Source organism: Puntigrus tetrazona, chromosome 2, assembly GCF_018831695.1.
Source record: "Puntigrus tetrazona isolate hp1 chromosome 2, ASM1883169v1, whole genome shotgun sequence".
Lineage (NCBI taxonomy): Eukaryota > Metazoa > Chordata > Actinopteri > Cypriniformes > Cyprinidae > Puntigrus > Puntigrus tetrazona.
Window position 1 is genome coordinate 21182807 of NC_056700.1, and position 22570 is coordinate 21205376.

Consider the following 22570-nt stretch of genomic DNA (forward strand, 5'->3'; position numbering starts at 1 on the left):
GCTGCAAATTGCTCTTTTTCACAATTTCCCTCTGAATAGTCAGAAGCAGTCCATACCATTGCATTGGTGGAGGTGATCATGGTTTTGAGCACAATGTTCTTGTTGATGATGTGGTCGGCACACACCTGCTTTCATCGCATTACCACATGGGAAGGTCTTCCTCTCTGGATGGAAGAGGTTCTTGATGTCTCCTACGCCATGCTCCTAATTTTTTTGCTCCTAAGTTGATTATTTAAATTATTGTACTGCAACCATTACTAGATCTAATTTCCTATTCTAAAAATGTCACATGATATATGAATAACAACAGTTCAATTGTGGTGCTAATTTATTTCTTAGAAAGAGACTTAATGTGCCAATATGTATATAATGAATTTAAAACCTGTGATACAGCATTATTGGTAAACAACTGTCCAATACATAATGCCAGATCATGAAATTTTGCAGCAGGAAGATCAGTTTCAGATTGTGCAAAATGGAATTGATGCAGCTGGAATCAAAGAAGGACAAACTCCAGGACTGATCATTATATCCAAATCTACTCTCATTACTGATATACCCACCTCACCTCATCACTCCACTCCACCTCCCAGTAACAGAGTCCACACACACTCTCCCTACACCACAGTGGCACCCAATAGTCAAATTTGTCTGGATGATCAGGATATGACTGGTCTGTGCAAGTGTTTTTACATACTCTGTTCCCTTTAATCGTGCATATTTTTTGCAAGTCAACCGATGAGAATCCGGAGGCAATTAACACATTAACTGCATAAAGAAATACAAATTTAAATATTAAAATTGGACTCACTGTTTGAAATATATTATTGTGTGCCTGAGCATGCATTTGCATAGTACCTTATACTGTAGAAACTTCACTCTGGCCTTGTTCTTAGGAGTGAGAAACATTTTAATGCATGCTACAACATAATTCTTTGAGTACATGAATGATCTAGTACTTACATTTATCAGATATTTTTTCATCTCCTCTCTGAAGGAATGCTCCACTTTCTCTCTCAGAGGAGACACAGATTTACCATCATCATCAAAAGAGAGACAAGGACTGACAGTGATGCAGGGAGAGTCAGTAGATCCAGGAGGAACAGAGAGAGACTGGAAACTCTACAAGGACACAAAAACACATAATATCAGCTAATGGCACAGATGTATTTGATAGAAACAATCTCTGTTCAACATGCTCCACATAACGCTGTTCATCAGATTTCTGTTCCCTGCAGGAAATGAATGTGATTATCTGTATGTGAAAGCTCAGTGTCTCTCCTCAGATCTTCAATTTCCTGCTCCAGTTGTTTCAGTTGTTCTTCAGCTTGACTCACTTCAGTCTTCTCTTGATCTCTGATCATCTGTGTCACCTCAGATCGCCTTCTCTCAATGGAGAGGATCAGCTCAGTAAAGATCCTCTCACTGTCCTCCACTGCTGTCTGTGCAGAGCGCTGTTAGGACACACAGAGAGAAGCATCAGAATCAGTTCATTCACTCAGTTCTTACTGCTGCCTCACACAGACTGTTCTCCACAGTGATCTTCAGTGGACTGAAAGAGCTCCAGCACTGACTCCTCACTGACTGACTGGAGGAGAGTCCTAACTGAGTCTCAAACAGCTCTTCTGCTCAAAACTCACAACTCTACAGCCTTTCTTAGCTCCTCCTTCTGTCTCTCCTGGATTCTCTGGTGAACATTTTCTGTGTGTCCTGTAACTGTCTCTGTTGGAAAACAGAGACTGCTGTTTTGTCTGGTCTGTCTGTACTAAGGGGAGCTGTAGACTCTCTTCTGATCATCCTGATCCCAGCAGCCTGTAATACAGCTCATACAGTAACTTCAGTAGCTCCAGTAAAATGACAGCAATATTGGAGTCTGGAGACACAGTAGTTCACCAACAAAAACAGTAAAGCACAAAGAAACGTGAAACAAATTTCTACTGCCAGACTGAGCAGGAAGAAAATAGTATTTTATAACAGTAAAGGTAGGTGTGCTGGATAAAGTTCAAACAGGAGGAAATGTATAAGTAACCTTTGCTCTTTCAGATTATGTTCAGTAGTCTGTGAAGAATAAGTTTAGTTAATGCTTACAGATTATCTGCACTTCTTTTAATGAGGTTCTATCAATTAATAAAAATTATTATTTTTCTATACAGTATACAGTATACTCTATACAGTAACCTAAATATCTTTATATAGTAGTACTGGTAATACAGATATTGTTTTTTTCACAGTTTTAAATTTAGACATAATTAAAATGATTTTGGAGAGCGCGTTTAATTTTTAATTCCCAGTTTCTTAATTAAATGTACGTGAGGTGTTTCATCCGTAGCCTCACGGCGGCGTCCTTTCACCGTCACACGGCCTCCCAGAGTCCAAGCGAAGTTCACGCAGCCACCGGCCCGTCAGGAGCGCGTGGGAGCGCGCTTGTGGGGAAAGTGGGCGCGAGCGTGTCGGAGGAGTTCGCTCGCGCCGCGGCTCAGGAACAAGGAACTTCGACGCTCGGCTGCCCAGCGAAACCAATGAACGCCAGTTCGGCCGCGTTTCTTCAGCCCTAGCCCACGAAACACCTGGAATATCTCGTCAGGTACGTTCAGCTGTCGGTAACCTGCGGAAATAGACACAATTTTAGGCGTTTATTCGGGGTTTACGGATTTTGTAAACGTGTTAGCTGGTTAGCAGGTAGGAATGAGAGCGAACCTGTTTCCTCAGGTCTGCTCACCTCTTCCCAGCAGAGATAACCGTGTTTACAGACTTGAAAGCTGAATTTGCCGAGAAAATAAAATTTGAAAGTTTCATTTATGATGTTGTCCTGTCACACAGATGAGTTTTAAAGTGTCCCCCTCACCTGAGGGGAGGAATGCCACCTTTGATTAAAGATCTTCCCTTAGCGCCCTTATGTTTTTATCATTTTATTTTTGTAATGCATTTAAATTTTGGGGGCTTTTGTTTCGGCAGTTGGCTAGTTTCCTGACATTTGACATTGATGTGTCATTGTTTGAAGAGTAATTATATGACATAATGATACAGATTTATGTTATACGCCGAGGTGAAACGACAAGGAAATTTCTGATTTTATAACATATATAGGGGGAAATGATGATTGTCAACGGCGAATTGTAAGACGTTAGTTTGTATATATTGTCATGCAGTTTAACATTGCATTTAAATAAAGGTTAAATCCTGGATTAAAATCTATAAAACAGCACTTTAAATTGCCATGTTGACAGGAGGGCAGTGTGTGTATGTGAGTGATTGTGTTAGAGATATGAGGTTTCTGTGTGTGTGTTTGGGTGGAGCTTCTGTCACGTGTTTTGCTCTCACATTGTCTTTTTAAACTTATTGTGCATTTATTTATTTATTTGATTAACCGAAACGCTGGCTTTGTGACATTCTTGTCATTGGTTAAAAGTTTTCCCACGACAAATGAAAACGCACCGTGAATGGAACTTAGTTGGTATTCAGGTCCACAAACATGAAAGAAAGCTTTGATCTTTCTCCAGGTTTCCCAAGGTCATGGCCCAGGAGACCTGGACAATTCATGTGGATACTAACAAAATCGTTCAAAAGTGTCACACGTGTACAGATTATAAATTTGTCTAGTTATTATATTAGCTAAAATGTAGAATTGTTGTTTCCTTATAAAATTATATATAAAGATGCAGTAATCGTGAAGTCACTGAAATTAATTGGTTGTGTAGAAACCTTTTCTTTTCCTTTCTTTATCTCTCTGCATCTCAAAATCCCGTTCTCAGACACTTCACCGCAGGGTTTACTCTTCCTGATGTCATCATTCATTGGATCAGGCTTGTTCAGTAAGCCAGTGTTTAGTTGCTGAGTTCAGCTGTCTCTGCTTAAGCAGCAAGCCAGCATGGGGTGTGAGAGATTTCTTTTGATGCTGGGCTTTAGTTTTGAGGATGGAAAGACACCTGCACAATCAGATTTTATTATTTTCTAACTTTTTTTTTTCTAAACATAAAATCGCATTCGGCTTTTATAGTTGATATTACCAGTGAGCATTTCCTTTTAATATATGAATGTGCCGTGTTCGGTTTATTGCCTGGTGCTGAAGGGAAAATCTATATAAACCCAATTAACAAATAATTGCAGCATGTTAACCAACTATCAACATTATTACAACACTAAACTTGCCATTATCCCAGCATATGCACATAGAGAACAGAATGTAGATTTATTAAGACGTTATCATTAAAGTCATTGCAACTACTTTCAAAATTTGAAATTTCAGTGCCAACGTTAAACACTTTTGTCCCTGGCCTGCAGATATGAATAGTACTTCTGTCAGATATGTTTTGTTGTGTGTAATACTGTCATGTTTAGCGTAGATCAATGTATATGGTATGTGTTTAAATGACTGAAATCTGCTTTGTATAATTTGCCTGAACTCATAATTGTTTCTGTCAGGATGAGTTGCTCATGTCAAAGACACCTGAGTCTGGAGTGCTGAAGTTCATATACTGTAGTTCATACCCTGAAGCAAATTCCTATTTGTTTCAAAATCCCTGTTTCTCCATAGTGGTGGAGAAATCAACAACATATAATTTTTTTTTTATTTTTCAATTTAATTTATAATTTTTTTTTATTATGTTTTTTTCCGGAGTCAGAGGCATTGCTTGGACAAGCATTTATCTGTTAATCTTCAGAAATTGACCACAACACTGCCTTGACTTTGCAGTCGCAGAGCAATTTAATGCAGTCAGCAGTAATTTCTGATAAAATGTTCTCTTGTCTCTTTCTCTTTCTCTTTTAGCTGATTCCGTATCAACCCCACAGACCTCACCATGCTTCACTTCTTCTACTATTGACCTTTGAACTCTGACAGCAATGGCAGACCGCTCTGTGGCTCCAGGTCAGACGTACATAGAGGTGGAGTATGACTACGAGTACAAATCCAAAGACCGTTTGATCACCATTAAACAGGGGGAAAGTTACCTGCTTGTGAAGAAGTCCAATGAAGACTGGTGGCAGGTGCGCAAGGACGAGACCAGTAAACCCTTCTATGTCCCAGCGCAGTATGTGAGGGAGGTGCGCCGTGCTCTCATGCCCCCCCCTAAACCTCTGAGTGCAGCAGGTCGAGGGGGGACTGGACCCATTCGACCATCTGGCCTGGACATTCCACGGCCAGATGAAAACAAAAAAAGCCTGTGTCCCTCTCCCTCTGGCAATGCTTTACTGCCACCCAGGGATGACAGAGGCAGCCCAGGCAGCCCGAAGGCTCTCATCCCTCCCACACAAACTAACACTTCACCTGGCACACTTCCCCGTTCCAGAGCCGAGTCCCCAAGACGCCAAGTAGATGGAGAGAAAGATAAAGAGTTTGAGAAGAGCAGTCGAGAAAAAGGTGCGATTCATGAAGAGTTTGCCGGAGAGGACGGCGGCCTGGATAAGAACCGAAATGATTCAGAATCCGGGGATGATCTCAGTAGCGGTTCAACTGATAACCTACAGGTGAGAATCACTTCCATAACCAGTCTTCAAATTAGTGCTAGCCTTTCATTAACCGAATCAGAATTTATTTGCATTAGCCATGTTGCCAAGCCTGCTACAGTAACCGTGGCATAATTCTTCGTATTGGTTAGTCTCAAAAGTGACTGAATCATAGTAGGCTGCTCTTAATGTTCTGGTGGTGCCTGGGAGGCTCAGTCATGTTTGGCTTAATTATGGTAGTCAGTGAACAATAAACTGGGTGAAGATAATATATTTTGACCTAAACAATATTACAAATTTTGTTATTTTGGCAAATTTTCTGTTTTTGAAAAGGTATGTAAGAAAGCATAAACGCAGACATGTTAACTCTTTAAACACATTTTTGTGTGACATTATATTGGACTCTTGTTGTGCTGTAGTTTTTTTAAGTCATTGCTCTCTCTCTCTCTCTCTCTCTCTCTCTCTCTCTCTCTCTCTCTCTCTCTCTCTCTGTCTCAAAGTCACACTCCCTATTTTCCCTGCAGCTCTTATTTTTGTCATCTCCTCCCACTGTTTTTCTGTCTTATTCTTCTGCTGTGTCATCACAGCATTTCTGCTAAACAGCAAATATTTGCTGTTGTGTCATCATGGCATGTGTAGGATGGCTTAAATGCTTTGTTTTTAGTGCTCACTCACACAGATACACTATCGTTGGAAAAAAATATTCATCAGAGAATTCCAAAAGACATATATCAAGATTTTATATAAATAATATTAATAATAATTCCCCAATTTGACTGTTTTTACTGTATTTTTCATTAATTGAATGCAACTACAGTAACCATAAGAGATTTCTTTGAAATACATTAAAATATTACCAGTCCCAAACGGTAGTGTAGATTTGCTGCATATGTTTCTCATCTTGACTTGTTTGGAATTTGTCCCCTTCTGTTTTTACCTGGTTTCTTTTTTAATGTAAAAATCGTGGTGATAGTTCATTAAATATATCTTCTGTTGTTTTAATGGTACAGCAACATTTCTCTACCAATTTACAAATGAAACATTTCCTGGCACACTGTAAATATTGTCTGAATGCCAACCTGTTCCCATCCCCTCATGATGGACTGCTTGTAAACACCAGAAATCCTCATACCAAAATAAGGGTCTAGGCATCATGGCATTTCAGTAGTCTTCAGTATGTTATAGTGTCTTCGACACTAAGCAAGGCGTGTTCTGTTTGTGCAAATGTGTCTGTTAATGTGCACGACCAAAGGTCACCTGCAGGAACATGGAGGACATACCAATACATCTAATTCTCCTGAGAGAAAGACAGTTTGATGGTAGAAAGAGATGAAAACTCTCAGTCTGTGTGAACAGAAGGATTGTCTTTACGTTCATATGAAGATTTGCTTAATCTCTTTGAGAGTAGAGGGAGAGCTGGAGAGAGTTTGAGTCGGGTTGTTCAGCGTGACGTGACTGTGTTGAATGGGAGGGGGTGATGTGAGCGATGCTGTGTTTGTGTGTTAGCGCTCTGCACTGGCTCTAGCATCCTGCATCTAGCCCAGTTCAGAGTCGCTTGCTGCCACGTCTCCCGTTATAGGATATTCTGCACTGAGCAGCACTGCGGAGACACCATGTACCCAGAGGAACCGGTAAGAGAGACACACACACACACACACACACACACTGCATTTAACACTGCTCATGGCAGTGTACGAATACACATGCACAAACACACAATTTCTGCCTTCATCACAGCTCTTCTTAAAAATAGTTCTCTCTTTCTTTGATCTCATTTATTTATTTTCTGTCTTACACATACCTTTAAAGGAATACATGATAATCATTGTTATTGTTTACTCACCCTCATGTTTTACTGAACCTCCATGACTTTGTTTCTTATTTGGAAGATATTTTGTAAAACCTCTATACAGTGGAAGTCAGTGGAGTCTAACGTGAAAGTATTATGTTTCCTCCAAATCTCTTCTTTATTGTTGCACAAAAGAAGGTTAGACCTGTCATTTTGGGGGTGAACTATTCCTCTGATTATTGGCACTCGCACAGCTTAATGTTTATGATAGACTCTAGCCATGCAAATGCAGTTAGGCTTGCTGAAACACAAATGACGCTGCATACACATTCACACATGGACAGCAGTTGCTTTCACAGAAATAAGCAGAGCCAGAACATGATGTGCTTGTGTTATTGTCTTGAGCTACTGTGACATGCTGATGTGACCAGGATGTGCATGTGGGTGATGTGCATTGCTGCATTACATAAGCTTTGCTACATAACAGTTCAGCGGACAGCTGGCCTGAGAAGCACGCACACGCACTGCATCAAAGAACAAGCACAATTTAAGAAAGCATGCATATACATCTCCACACAAGCAAGCTAAAACAAACCGTGTTAACAAGCTTTGGCTTTAGTGTGCGTTTTTGTCTTTGCTTTTTAACAACTGGTCATAATGTGATTTTTAAAAAACAGTATGACTTCTGATTCTCTGCCCTGATGTAGATGAAACGTATAAGCTGTTTTAATCTGTTTGCTCTGTCGGCCGAATGTCAGTGTTCAACTTCTCTATGGGCCTATTGGTCTGTAGCTTACATAATACTATAATGCTAATACTGTACGGTAGCTACTGTTAATACACGTCACTGTAAACATGGATCATTACCACTGCTGCAATAGCTTTATTTAATCTTGTTGTGAAGGCTGTGAAAGTTTGTTTTTTAGTGTAATCGTCCCCTGACAAAAGTGTCCAAATAGACAGCATTTTAATGCTAATTCCTATTCTGCTTTTAGAAGGTTGCTGTGAGCTCAAGGTTTAACCTGCTTTAGGCTTTGTGAGTTTCTGATAATTGGTGTTATATCATTGTTAAAATGGGATTATAGCAGTCTCAACCATAGATTTGATCTCTTATGCGTATTGCAGGCAATAATGCCAAGAAAGTTGTCAGAGTCACAAGCTTCAGTTTGTTTGAAGAGACAGCGTCCACAGGTTTTTATCAGTTTGAAAGATTTTTTTTCTCCTAGGCTCTTAATTCTGCATTTGTTTGTTTAAAAGTGCAGTAAAACAGGAAGATTGTGAAATGTCATTACGTTTTAAAATAACAGTAAAAACAATTGTTTATTAAATGCAGCACTGAATTAAGCATCATCTCCATCTTGTAGTGGCACATGATCCATCAGAAATCATACAAATGTGCTGCTTAATTTTGTATTATTTTAAATTTTGTTTGTTTTTTTATTTATCTATTATTTACTGTTATATTTTGTAATCAAAGTAATGCATTTTTTAAATATTTTTATTTCTTAAAAAAAAAATCATACTGACCCACAATTTTTGACAGATAGTATAAAATAGTTAGGACCAGAGATTGTATTTAACTGAGATAAAACACTGGTATTACAATGAATAAAAGAAATTGAATCCTGATTCAGTTAGATACAAGCTGTACTTGCATGGCTGAAAACAACAGCAGAAATGTTTATAAGATGGCCACTGAGTGAACTCAAGTGACTTTATTTAATTGTGAATGAAAACACAAAATTTGACCGCAAGGTAAATTTTTTTTGGAGTGCTGTCTTTTCAGTCGTTTATATGTCCTAAAATGTCTTGAGCAAGCACTTGCTTGTCTATTATTGTTATACTGACTTGTTATATTGGCCAGAATAAGAGTTTTGTTTGTATGTATCCACTTTGCACTCTTTGTTTTTGTGGCAACAGGGTGTGTTTTATGATGTCATGAAGTGTTAGAACGTCACCCAAGGGTTTTTCACGTGGTGCACCCTGGGCTATATTTTCCAGTGCATTCTCTCTGATTTTAACCTGACCTCAAAAGCTTGCTGTTCCCAAGGCAACAGTACTTATACTCTTATTTACCCCAAACTTGCAAACTTGCATACTCAAGTACTGTTTACGTTCAATGGTCATTTTCTCATTCTTAGACTGCCGCGTGGCTTCAAGGGTCACTATAATGAGGATTGCACGCCATAATCTGTCCCATCATTCTTGGCACAGAGGACACGCACACATGCAGGATTACTCCTCATAAGGTGCTGAGCTTTCTAGGGCTGGTCAGTAGTGACTGTGTGTGTGTGTGTGTGTGTGTGTGTGTGTGTGTGGTTTATTTATATACTGATAAGAAAATCTTTGCATCTGTTACCCAGAGAGGACACTTATGTGACAATAAGTAAATAAAATAAATAATTTAAGTTTACTGTATTTTGAGGCTGTTACTTTAATGCTTTTCTTCCATCTTTACTCTCACTTTCATTTTTTTTTTCTTTCTCCTTTTATAATTGCATTTTCTTTTTTTGAACATCTCTTTCTTTGATTCCCTCATTCTTTTGTTGTTTGGTGCATGCCTATTAGAGAGCGGCACAGAAACGCACGTCTGTGTCTTTAGGGCATGTTGGCACACAGTGTTCTGCTGATTTGAGGTGTGGAGTCTACTCATGTCAGGGACAGAGCCGTGGAGTGGAGTAAGGGGAAAATGATGATAATGTGGAGTTGATACAATGAGTCTTGCATTTCAAAGTGCTCTTATTTTAATACGATTCGTGTTCTTTTATTTGTTTTTCTAAGAGTGACCCATTAACCCTTTTTGGTCAATCATTGCATAATATATATTTAGCATTTTTCTTTTTTCCTAATTTAATTTCTCTTTTTTTTTTTTTTTCCTTTACCTTAGCTAAAAACGGCAGTAAAACTTAAGCAGTACAAATATGCACATATTTGAAATAGCAGTTAGAATAGGTTAAGAGCGGGAATTATAGGGGATATAAAGGGAGAAATACCGGGAGTTTTTCTTTTATATAGAGGTAGAAAAAGAAGTGGGGGTTATGGGAGGTGGTTAAAGGTAGCAAAAGAGAGAAAATGAGATGGCTTTGCTCTCCTCTGCTTTGCAGGGATTCTGTCCTGACATGCTGTGACTTCACATATGCTTCCTCATTCCAGCAGTCTTGTACTTGCTCACATACACAAAGATACATACTCATGCTGTGTAGATGTCTTTCTATAGCCAGTTTTTGCACACACAGCACTATTCGGTGCTGTATTCCATTTTTCTTTCAATGTTTACTTAAAGCTACTAATTTTAAGAAATGCTGTTATACCAGAATTTGCAGTATGGATTTCATGTGTAAAATGCTACAAAGGTAATATGTGCAATTTCTTTGCTGCGATGTAAAATCAAGCCTGCAGGTCCTTGTTTTACTTCAGTAAATGATCAAATAAATTTTACATTCATGCATCTTAAATGCATCACTGTGATGACTTACACCTTCACATCGATGAAACATCAGTGAGTCAGACAAATGCACAGTTCAGCTTTTGAACAGGGGTGGGGATATCAGCCAATCAGGGATGGGCAAAATTTTAGGAAGGCATAATCCAATAATGCCGTACTGTAAACTAGTGTGAAGGCGCATGGGTTACTGTAGCTTTACAAGATATTGAACGAGAGAGTCTTGCATACCACACAGAATTGTAATTTACAAATAAACAGAAACAGACTTGATTGAATGTGCGTCCCCTTTCTTTTGTGAAATAAGGGTTCATACCGCTTTATCTTGATTAATTAATTATTTTACCAATGTATCATTATTATAAAACATGGATGCTTTTGGACTTAAATCTTTAACAAAGCTTTCAAACAAATGGCCGCTTTTATCAATTAGTTTTGCAGTGACTTATTTCCGTTTAGTTTTCTGATAACTTCTGTGTTTGTGAAATGCTGGAGTTGCATGACGTTGTTCTGAGAGGCGTGTGAAGGGCAGATTTAAGTGAAGCGCGGTGGAGCTTCTGGCCCGACAGTGAAAACACATAGTGATTTTGGGCTCTGTGCTACAGGTCAGAGGCTATTAGCTCCGTCCAGCCTGTTTAAAGCACTGGCACGCACAGACCGGACAGTGGAAAGGTGGCTAATCTTGAGGATCCACACACGCAGGGTCAGCACTGCGCCACCTGCTGGCTCTATCTACACACCTATCAACATTATGCTGGTTTCTTGATACTTTCCCTTTTAATGTCTAATTTTGTTTTGAATTATCAGGTTTGTTAATTATAGGCGTAGCTTTTCCTGAAAATAAATTTGTTGAATTTTTCTCACACTCAAGCCATTTAAGATTTGTTTGTGTCGTAACAGATTTGAACAAATTTAGTATTACTTCACATGCTCAACAATGAATCTTCTGTAGTGAAAGAGAGCCATCATAATGACAGCTGACACATACCTGACAATGATGAACATGACTCAGATTTAGATAAGACTTTTTTTTTTTTCTCTGAAGAAAGCAATACAAGACTATCCATTTCATGTTTGGATTAACTATTCCTTTAATATTTCTATTTTGCTCTTTCTTGATGTGTTATTCTTTGCGTTTGTGACCCTATGTTTATATATTACTTGTTTTGGTTAGCTTTCTATTGTTGTCATTATTATACACACGTTTTTGTCTCTTGATTGTTATTCATGTATTTAAAATGCTTTATTGGTGAGTTTCCATTATGGAAAGTAGTTAGATGATTTTTGTTTTCTTTGCCCCAGGCTGCACCATCACTTATTTTGACTCAAACACATGTTTTTTTTTTCGTTTTTTTTTTCCACAGTGTCCTTTTTAAAATGTTTTCTCTTTCTCCAAGCCATTACATAATCCCACCTACAGCGTATGTGAGATGGCGTAATTGGCTGGTCTGGTTTTAGTGAGAGATTAGCTTCTAGCAGTATTACCATTAATTCTCAGTTGTGTGACATTGTTAGCATTCACTATTACTTAAATGTTTTACATTAGTTACGGAAATGTTACTTCTTCTATTAGCATACCTGTTGCTGTTCAACTTAGACTATATTTAATAAAAGTTGTGTTATATTTTGTGCGCACTAGTATTTTTTTAAAGCACATTGTCTTAGCCAACACGTCATCACTGCTATGACCTGTATGACCCAGCCGTCCGAAATTAGTGCTTATGATTCACTATGAACACTCTTTCTCTTTGACACAGACTGCCCATACTTTAACTTTCAGTACAGTTGTTAATTATCATTGTGATCACATGATTATTTTTCGGATATTCAGTACAGGTTCTCCACATTTCTCTTCTCTCACTGACCTTAAAAGTCTGAGTTTGATCACACCACACCATTAGCTTGTGTTTGTATGCTTTAGCCCAAATCTCTAATCTGATGACATTATCCTCTGTGGCTTAAACTGTTAAGTGCCATCCAGGTTCACCATGCGCATATTCATGCAAGCTCATTACCTTGTTTCAGATGGTGCAGTGATGCATGCTGGGATTGGCTTTGGAAGCTAGGACTGAACTGTTTCAGTTCAGTCCTATGCATTATATTTATTAATAAAATAAACCTTCAACAGCTTTGCAAAAATATCAAGAGAGCTTTCTCTCTCACACACACTTAGTTTAATGTGCTTAGTCATAATTAAATTACTCATGGGACTGTTGTGTAACAGGTTTGATTGAATGACAAGCCGTAAAGTTCACTGTCTGGACACTGTCATTTACTTCCTCCCTCTCTCTTTAGCTCTCTCTATTTCACTATTTAGGAGGACTAGAGTTTTCTCATTTCATTCAGTGCTTTTTGCTGTACTGTATGATGTGTAATGTGTCACGTTCCTCATTATCCAGATTGTTTTGCTTTTATGCATTTAATCTAATCTTGTAAAGTGGCCTGGTGGTAAAGCAAGTGTGAGTTCAGGTGTGTGTTGTAAGGATCTGGAATGTGGTTGTGCAGGTTCTTCTATAAATAAGTTTCAGGTATGAATCTCTCTCTCTCGCTCTCTCTCTCTCGCTCTCTCATATATATTCTAGTCTCATGCAAAATTCTATTCTAATCAGTTCCTTTGTAGTGATGCCTCGAACGTTGAACTATCACAGATGCCATAAAACCACATTTTTGTTCTTCGCTCAAATGACAAAATATGTAAAAAATCTGGAAAAACTGACACTTTAACAGGTTGGATGTTTAACAGGAACCTGACATGGAGAAAAATCAGTGTGTACATGCAATATCTTGTAATACACTTTATTGTATAATTGTACAAATATGGTTTGCAGTTTTTATACTATTTCTATACAATAACATCTTAATGCTTGTATTTTTATATAAAGTCACAATAATTGAGTGTGAAAAGAGCAGAATAAGTTCATTTCATTAATCTTTAGTTCTCTGTTATGTCATACTGCATTTCTAAAAGGTGGAATAATAGAGTAAATGCGTCCAGATGCATTTTGTTGGACTTAGTACATACACATGTAACTATAGAATAATCAAGTTTTAAATATAAAAAATATTTAAAAGCTTTGGTAATTTGAGCGTGATGCTGATGGCCTAATCAGATTTAATTATGTATGCTAAGCTACAGCTAGAAGTGCTATTGTCAGACCCGAGATCAGCTGAATGGATTAAAAAAACTAAAACTCAACTGATTACTTTTAGGGGAGTTGAAAAATGAACAAAAGAAGTGGCGTGGTCCTTTAAGACTTTCTGGACCTTGTCTGTTTTTATGTCTAGTTTGATTTGCTCCTTATTGCAGATCAGATTCTGTAAACACCTCCACTCCCCACAAAACCCCTTTGTTGAAGCATTGCATCTAAATTTGTTCTTAATTGCAAAATTCATACAGTTTCAGTTTTACTTTGATTATTTGTCCTATATAAAACAACCATTTCTGACAACAATGTTTCTCTTCTAATGCAGACTTTAGGTCCAGGGCAGGGCAGGCCTGACTCTCCTGTCTACACAAACCTGCAGGAGCTGAAGATCTCTCAGTCCTCAGCCCCTCCACTGCCATCCTCCTCTCCTCTCCACACCAATGGCGACTGGGAGACTCACAAAGACCAGAATGGCAGACACTTCTACTACAATCGCAGCACGCAGGAGAGGACCTGGAAACCCCCACGGGCACGGGACAGCCTCACCAGGAAAGAGGAGAAACAAGACATGACTGACACAGAGGTACACACATGACACCCTCGGATTAGATTCAAGGCAACAGACAGTGATGCATGCACGCACAAACACACACGCATGTATTGGCTTCATCAGGGATAAAATATCTACAGTGGTCATAACAAATGCATGATAGCATAGCTAAACTTTCTCAACCCAAGCTGTATATTTATATGCATGCAAAGCGTTCTGGGTAATTGATTTTCTACTATGCGGTGGGTGAAGGGTTGATTGACCGGTGGTGACTTATTTCTCATCTCTCTTTTCCTTGTCTGCCTCTTTGAATTAACTCTTACTTTGTTTCTCCCTATATTTCTTTCTATTTTTCTTGCTTTTGTGTGATTGGCTGGGTGAAGGTTCTATCATCGGAGGAAAACTGTCTGAGCAGCCAATCAGACAGCCAGTACGGTTCGCCCCCTAGAGGCTGGTCTGAGGAAATGGATGAGCATGGACACACACTCTATGTGTCTGACTATACTAATGAGAAGGTACAAAGTCAAACTCGGTGTGTTTTCAGGGTTGACATTTTTGTCTTACTAAGTTCACAAATGGAGAAACTACTAACGTTTTAAATCAACAGCTGGTTTATTTATTTTATTACTTGGCCGCACTTCCTCATTTCTATGGATAGCATACTGCATCTGAAGTGATTGAAGAGTAGACAAGTCAAGGATTTCTTTTATTTGATGCATTTAATAAGCTGTGACTTAGTTGTTAGGCTTTTTCCCCTTTTTTTTGCCATTACAGGCCTTGCACACTTTTGTTGTTGTTTTTTGCACACCCTTGTCATGTGTGTGTTACGTTTTTTATGCATTGTTTTAATAACATCTTTTCTGTTGGGTTCTATGAAGCCACCTTTTTACTGTCTCTAACAAACAGTTTCCAACTAATCGTAAGTCCAGTGGAGAATAGTATATGAGCTGTGTGGAATGTGTATGTGAAATTTTCGGTATATTAAAATGTGAACTTTCGTGGTTAGACTGTATGCAACCATTCCACAAGAAGACATATTTTAATCAATTCTATGCTCGGTGAGAATTATAAATATTTTTACACTATAACAAAAATTCATACATTTATTTTACCATGATTGTCAATAGGAGATGAAATGCAATTGTACTTGAATGTTAGAGATAGTGGAAGGGTGGCTTTAGATACTTCTTTTTTTTTTTGTTTGTTTTTTTTTTTTTTTTGGAAAGGAGTTAGAATCCGATTGCCCTGAAACTTGCCTCACAAGGCTTTGTTTTGTATATGTATATAGTGGTTGAGACACACAGATGAGCGAGGCCGGCTGTATTACTACAGCGCAGATGGCTCCAGATCTGAGTGGGAGCTTCCTAAAATCGGTCTCAAATCACAGGTGAGACAACAGATTCAGGTGCTTATCAGCATTAAAATATCTAGTCAGGAAATCCCGGAAATCCCTTTCAATTTGGTTTATTAAAACCAACTAATCCTGTTTTCAGTGACCGGTGCAGAGCTTAATTTAAAAGTGTGTGTCTGTGTGTGCATGTACACAGTTTGAGAATGTTTCTATTTGTTTCCCTGGCATACCTCATTAGCAATCCTACTAATCTTGCCTCTTCTTGTTCCACCTATTTTAGTCCAATCACTCACCTCTGCTACCAGGAGATGCGCACAAAACTCGTAGTCTCGACCGGAGACTGCCTGATTCCATTCCTATCAGGACGAGACACAGCGTATATTTACACGAGTCCAATGACAAGGTACATATGCATACAGAAAGACATCAAACTATTAGACGTGAGGCCACGACAGCATGCATAATAAAAGTACTTACTCCGATTCAATAGAGGTGGCAAAGTTAATGAAACATATAATCAAACACATTTTAAAATAATTTAATTATGTATTTGCTAAACTGTTGTTTTTCAGTTCATTATAAAGATTTGTTTCACTCAGTGCTTAATCTGATACAGCTGATATTTTACTTTATCTGACTGCTGCTGCTGTTGTTACTAGTTCTGCCAATTCCACTACAAGCTTCTAACTTCTGATGATAATATCAGTGTAAATTTTAATAATTGAAATACTTTTAAAGCTTAATTAAATATGATTTAAATAATTCATAAGGCATAGTTTCATTCTTCATTTACAAGCACTGCCAAATGCTGGTCTGGTCGAAATGAACAGTTGTTTTGGTTATTGTGATGTGATTGACTCCCATCCCGATTTGGGAGGTGATGTTTACATGTGCTTTGTTTGACTGAAGTTAAAACAGAAATCTGTCAAGGATCGGCGAACCTTACCCCCGCACCGCAAAAGCACCTTCCGCTCTCACCCTTACAGGCCACAAGTCAGTGTTGCCTCACCCCTGTACCCCAGCAACCAATCACGTCATCTGAGATGATCGCATGCACACTCTCACTCAACGCAACTCGTTTCAGTATATACAGTGATTTATGCACAAATCCTGCACCATATGTGTTTGAACTGCATGAGAAACTGCACATGAATATATTATTCTTAAAGGAATCATTCACTAATAAATTTCAGCTGTCATCATTTATAGAAACTGATGTTGCCCACAAACTTTTGCCTTCAGTGGACGGTTTTGAGGATCATTAAGTCAGAATTTATCATTTTAAATGGACTCTTGTCTTTTGATTCGAGAAATCCTTTAAACCTTTTTGATTAATCACATCATGCTCTGATTAAATGATACTGTGCAGTTTTTGAATGGATGATTTTTACTTCCAACAAAGATACAATATCCTAATTTTCCCTGAAATAAAGTTATGTAATGTATGTAATGCTGTCTGAATTACATATTGGTCATTATTAATCTGATTTAATAGGTACAGTAATTGATGACTATTGACAACTGCCTTTGCCTGATTATTACAGGTGTTGATAAAATTGTATACAAGTCATGTGGTTTGTTGCTTTCCTCTAGGACACCAAAACTGGCTCACCTGACTCTGACTCCTCCTGTCCCTCCTCTCCTAAACCCCCACACTCTGTTAGTATCAGCATCATCACTCTCTTCTCCTCCTGGTCCTCCTTTTATATTTGTCTTTGTTGCCCGGTTTTCATTCCTCTCTTAATGCTGAGCTGTTATGTGCTTGTGGTGTGGGTTTATCATATATCAATAAGCCATGAGAACCCGAGCATTAAGGGGTTTAAGGGTGTTGGATAGGCTCGTTGTGAAGTGGAGTGCTTGGTGGTTATGGATGGGTAAATCACTAGACGACCTCTCATGGATTAATGCCTTTGGAATGCCACAGCAATATGTCAAAACTTTAAAAAGTATGATGTAAAAATAGTCCGTTTTTTGCATTGATAATTGATGGTTGCATCTGTTGTGCTTCTTGCTTATTGAATACTGAAGAGAGGAATTCAATAGAATTCTGTTCTGGGTTGATTCTGTGGCCGCTTGCTGCTCTTCACTCTCATTGTAGAGTGTTTATTTAGGTTTTTTCTTCTTGTTTCTCTGTTCTAGCCATCAGAGAAATGTGGCACTTTAAACATGACTAAAATCACTGAACATGGAAAGAAGGTCCGGTAAGTAAAACAGTGGGGGGAACGTTCTCATTAATTTGACACAGCAAACTGTGCTATGCTGATATTGGTTTGTTTGTTTGCCTTTTGTTATGCCACAGGAAGAGCTGGACCTCCTATTGGACAGTTTTGCAGGGTTCTTCGTTACAATTTAATAAGGGCCAAGGGGGTGGGACTGGTTGGGTGAGTGACAGTTCAGTGCTAATAGAAAATCATCCATAACCTATGTGTACTCGGTTTTATATGCCTGATGTGTATGGTAATGTGTTCATGCTTTCTCAACAGTTTGGTAGAGACCAGAAACTGGAGTTTAGTGTGGAACTCAAAGGAGGTTCAGTGGACTGGGCTTCCAAAGACAAATCCAGCAAGAAACATGTTCTAGAGGTAAAGAGCTGGTTGGAAACTGGTTCACCTAATTCCTTCAGTCTGATTTGGTTAAGAGATATGAATGTTGAACTGTTATTAAGGTCATTCAGTGGATTATCCTGTCCTTTTTGTACAGAGCTTGGCTGACACTGCATTGAACAGCTTGATGTCTAAACGTAATTAATTGTGTGACAAGTATTGTTATTTGATTTGTCTAGCTGAAGACTCGACAGGGCATGGAGCTCCTCTTGCAGTCAGATAACGAGTATCATCAATGAGTGGCTCAAGGCTTTAAATGAAGCCATACATGCATACGTGAGATCACTCTACTATATGCATTACCTCATCCCTCTTCTATTTTATTATTAATTATATTATTATTCTGAACAGTTGTATGTATTTCTTGTTGCAGGCTTGGGAGTCCGATGAGGCCATTGAAGAAGACATGCCAGAATCTCCTGATACTGAGAAGCATGACAAAGAAAAAGAGCAAAGAAACTCCAAAAAGGGTAGAGGTATGTGTGTCTATGTGAATGATCCTAGGTATCAAAACCAGCCAGCTTTTTAGAGTACTGCTAAGCTAGCAACACAATACTCTAATAAGAATAAAATTGCATGGCACAGTCAGCAATGGGTGATTTATTTATAATACAGTCCACTCACATTATTCAGCCCAGTGCACCTGAAGTACCATTCTTTAAATAGACTTCTCTTTCCATAATTCTGCAGATATTAAGAAATCCATAAGCATGGATAATGCAGAACAGAAGAAGAAGACCAAACTGATGAAGCTTCTCACTGGCAGACCCACTTTACAGGCCGTCAAAGACAAGGGTTACATTAAAGGTACCACGTGTGCATAATACACACAGAATTGTGAGAACACACAGTTACTGGTAAAATTTTTAATTTTATTGTTTGCTTCTCTCTGCAGATCAGGTGTTTGGCTCTAGTTTGAGCAGTCTTTGTCAGAGAGAAAGTACCACTGTCCCTCACTTTGTCTCAATGTGTATTGAGCAGGTGGAGAAAAACGGTACACTTCTGTTCAGCCCATGTGCAGCTGAAAATTTACAACATCTAAATCCTAAATTTACTCTTACCTCTGCTTTCAATGTTTATGCTTAATAAGACTTAATTACTATTTTAACTCTTGTGATTAAGGTTACATGCACATCAAAGTCCACATAAACATCTTGATTTTCTTTTATACATGATTATTCTAGTTGCCGCTGTGTACGTTTGCTTTCTTTTCCACTATTATTTCATGTATAATTTAGTGCTGTCATTGATTGTACAGTATGATCAGTTATCATCAGATTCATGACTACATTTTTCAAAATATTAATATTTCTTTCCTTAAAAAATGCCAAACAACATTGCCACAAAATGGAAAAGGTGCAGTCAATAAAACAAATAAAAGAAAAAAAAAATTTAGTATTATTTTTAATTGTCATAGTTATATAAAACTATAATTAAATTTTTATTAATAAATTAATTAAATAGAATGACATAAAAACAAATATACATAAAATATCATCAATATATGTAAAATATATAACAAATATTAAACTTGTTTTATTTCAGCAGTTACCAAGGCAACTTTTTTTTAATTTTCACTTTAACTTAAATAACTAAAACTAAACTTATGACTTGAACCTATGACTTATCAACTGAAAACAGTAAATATAGAAATAATCAAATCTGACATTTTAAAAACTAATCATTTAAAAATATATAAAAGTAAAATGACTGCTTAAAACCACAGTATTCGATACTCTCCTGTGAACTGCATGCTAACATGGATTTCAGTGTTTTGTAACGCTTGTCATTTTTTCTTCTCACCTCATCCAGGGTTAGGAGTGGATGGTCTGTACAGAGTCAGTGGAAATTTGGCCATTATACAAAAACTGAGATTTGCTGTTAATCACGGTACACGCTGCTCCCTTTTACACACATAGTGGTTTATATGTAACCGATTACTCATATGTACGATAAAAACAGATGAATATTTTGATTACTTTGATCTGTTATACATAAATACAGATGAGACAGTGGATTTAGGTGACAGTAAATGGGAGGACATTCACGTGACCACTGGAGCCCTGAAGATGTTTTTCCGTGAGCTGCCCGAACCTCTCTTCCCCTACGCTTTCTTCAACAACTTCATCACAGCTATCAGTGAGTGGAGATCAATATTTACCACCGGCGTTTAGAGGGAGATTTTTTGCACTCATATAACACTTTTGTGTGTGTGTAGAAATGCCAGATTATAAACAGAAGGTCCAGACAGTTAAAGATCTGATGAAGCAACTGCCACGGCCAAACCACGACACCATACAGGCCCTCTTCAAACACTTGAAAAAGTGAGTACAGCTTACTATAGAAGGCACATCAACATAAATGGAAATTATTCATTACAATAATACTAGTTTTACAGGAAGTGTCACGTGAACTACCTTTGTGTGATTGGAAACTCTTTTTCTCTCTAGAGTAATCCAGCACGTCGACGTGAACAGGATGACCACACAGAGCGTAGCGATCGTGTTCGGCCCCACTCTTTTACGGCCAGAGGTAGAGACGGCAAATATGGCCGTGCACATGGTGTACCAGAATCAGATTGTTGAGCTCGTTCTTATGGAATACGAGACCATATTCGGCAGGTAGGATCCCTTTGACCAGACCCAACGGGAAAGTTACTGCTGAAGACCGAACAGCCCTTTGACTGCCAGTCTCAACACTGAGCATGTTTGGTATGTTTACATGAGAGGAACACCCGTATTAGAAAAATAACGTTCTGGGTTCAAATTAAACAGTCAATTCCTTTCTCATATCTTTATTCGACTAAATAATAGTCATTTTTTTCTTGGCTCGATGTCGTATTATTTTTTTATATAGCAAATTACATTGGACTATGTCATTTTTGGACCATCCTTGGATTTATTTGGAGCAATGAGGGCTTGAAATATGAACGTTTTCTGACCGACTGAATGGGAGAGATCTGATGCTTCTAGATTTCCGTTCACTACAAGTGCTACATTTTGCATCACATTTTCCTTGGTAATATGGTTTGGAAAAACACATCAACTGACTGGCTGTCCTGACAAACATGGATTTTATACTATCCTAACAACTCATTTTCCTGGGAATGGATTGTACCCCTGAGATGATAGCTGCTTGGAAAAACTGGAGTTCTTGTGTAGAATCTCAAGATTGGGATACACACTCTTTTATTTGAGTCTTGCCCTCAATTTCCTGATTACTGATCCAATATCAAAGGATATAAAAGCTTCTGAGCTATGAAAATATGTCAAGCATATTTCAGGCTGTGTGAATGCATCTGTGCCCTTCGGTCTTTGGAGAGACGCTGAAATGAAATGTGTGCAGGACACGTTTTACCCCATGATGATTTAGACTCGCTACCGATCCTGACCAGATCCTAGTCATGCATTGAAAATTCAGCCAGCCTATTTAATACGAGTACTGTATGCTGTAGACAGAATAACATGTCAAGATCCTGTATTAGAGAGAGAGGAGAAATTGTGAGTGCGTGAAACTTTGTAAAGATGTCTGATGGACATGCTGTGTGTAAAGAGTAAAAAGAGAACATGGAGGTTAAGACGCCACAACTGTATTACTATAGAGACACGTTTATTAAAATGTTTTAATGACAATTAATTCAAATATGGTTATTTGGTAAATGGCTGTTGAATGTAATTTGTCAAATGTTCTGCTGTATGTTGCCGAGGTTTGTCTTGATCAAAATAAAATTGACAAGGCTAATTGGTCACACTATTGAGTGTTGTTACTCTCCTCCACCAGGGGGCAACAAATATCTCAACACACACGTTCTTACTTCTTCTTCAATATAATTAATTAGCTATTAACTACAGGTATACTCAGCAACTCTTGCGTATTTTATATTATATGGATTTAATCAAAGCACAGCCACTTTATAAAGGAATGTTCAGACTTTTACAGTAAATGCTTTGGTTTGCTTTTTCAGGGACTCGTCTAAATTATTGGACCTGTAACATTCGGTTGATACAGTTTATATTTTTATAGACGAGGATGCACTTATCCCATGAGTAAAAAAAATCAGTCCGACACATTTATTATACTGATTTCTTGTTCTAATGCTCCCTTATTTGACTCTTTAAGTGGAAATTGCAGACCGTTTCTCTATTTAAATGGATACATTTTCATGCAAGTCTTTGTGATGGTGGAGTTTGTCCCAATCCAGTGTTTTGCTAGATTTTTACACACCAAACCTAACAAACAGTGGA

General features: G+C 38.1%; 1 protein-coding gene across 1 annotated transcript; it reads left to right on the forward strand.

Moving 5' to 3' along the window:
- The first annotated feature begins 2402 nt into the window (after positions 1 to 2402).
- On the forward strand, positions 2403 to 22067 carry arhgap12a (Rho GTPase activating protein 12a). The gene is given in 20 exon segments (XM_043260565.1): positions 2403 to 2584; positions 4769 to 5466; positions 14148 to 14405; positions 14756 to 14887; positions 15661 to 15759; positions 16004 to 16126; positions 16633 to 16716; positions 17317 to 17382; positions 17863 to 17924; positions 18023 to 18104; positions 18207 to 18305; positions 18506 to 18552; positions 18554 to 18602; positions 18700 to 18802; positions 19017 to 19133; positions 19222 to 19320; positions 20139 to 20216; positions 20331 to 20465; positions 20545 to 20650; positions 20777 to 22067. Coding segments are annotated over 19 exon segments (2538 nt in total). The 5' UTR covers positions 2403 to 2584; positions 4769 to 4842; the 3' UTR covers positions 20952 to 22067.
- Positions 22068 to 22570: the final 503 nt, after the last annotated feature.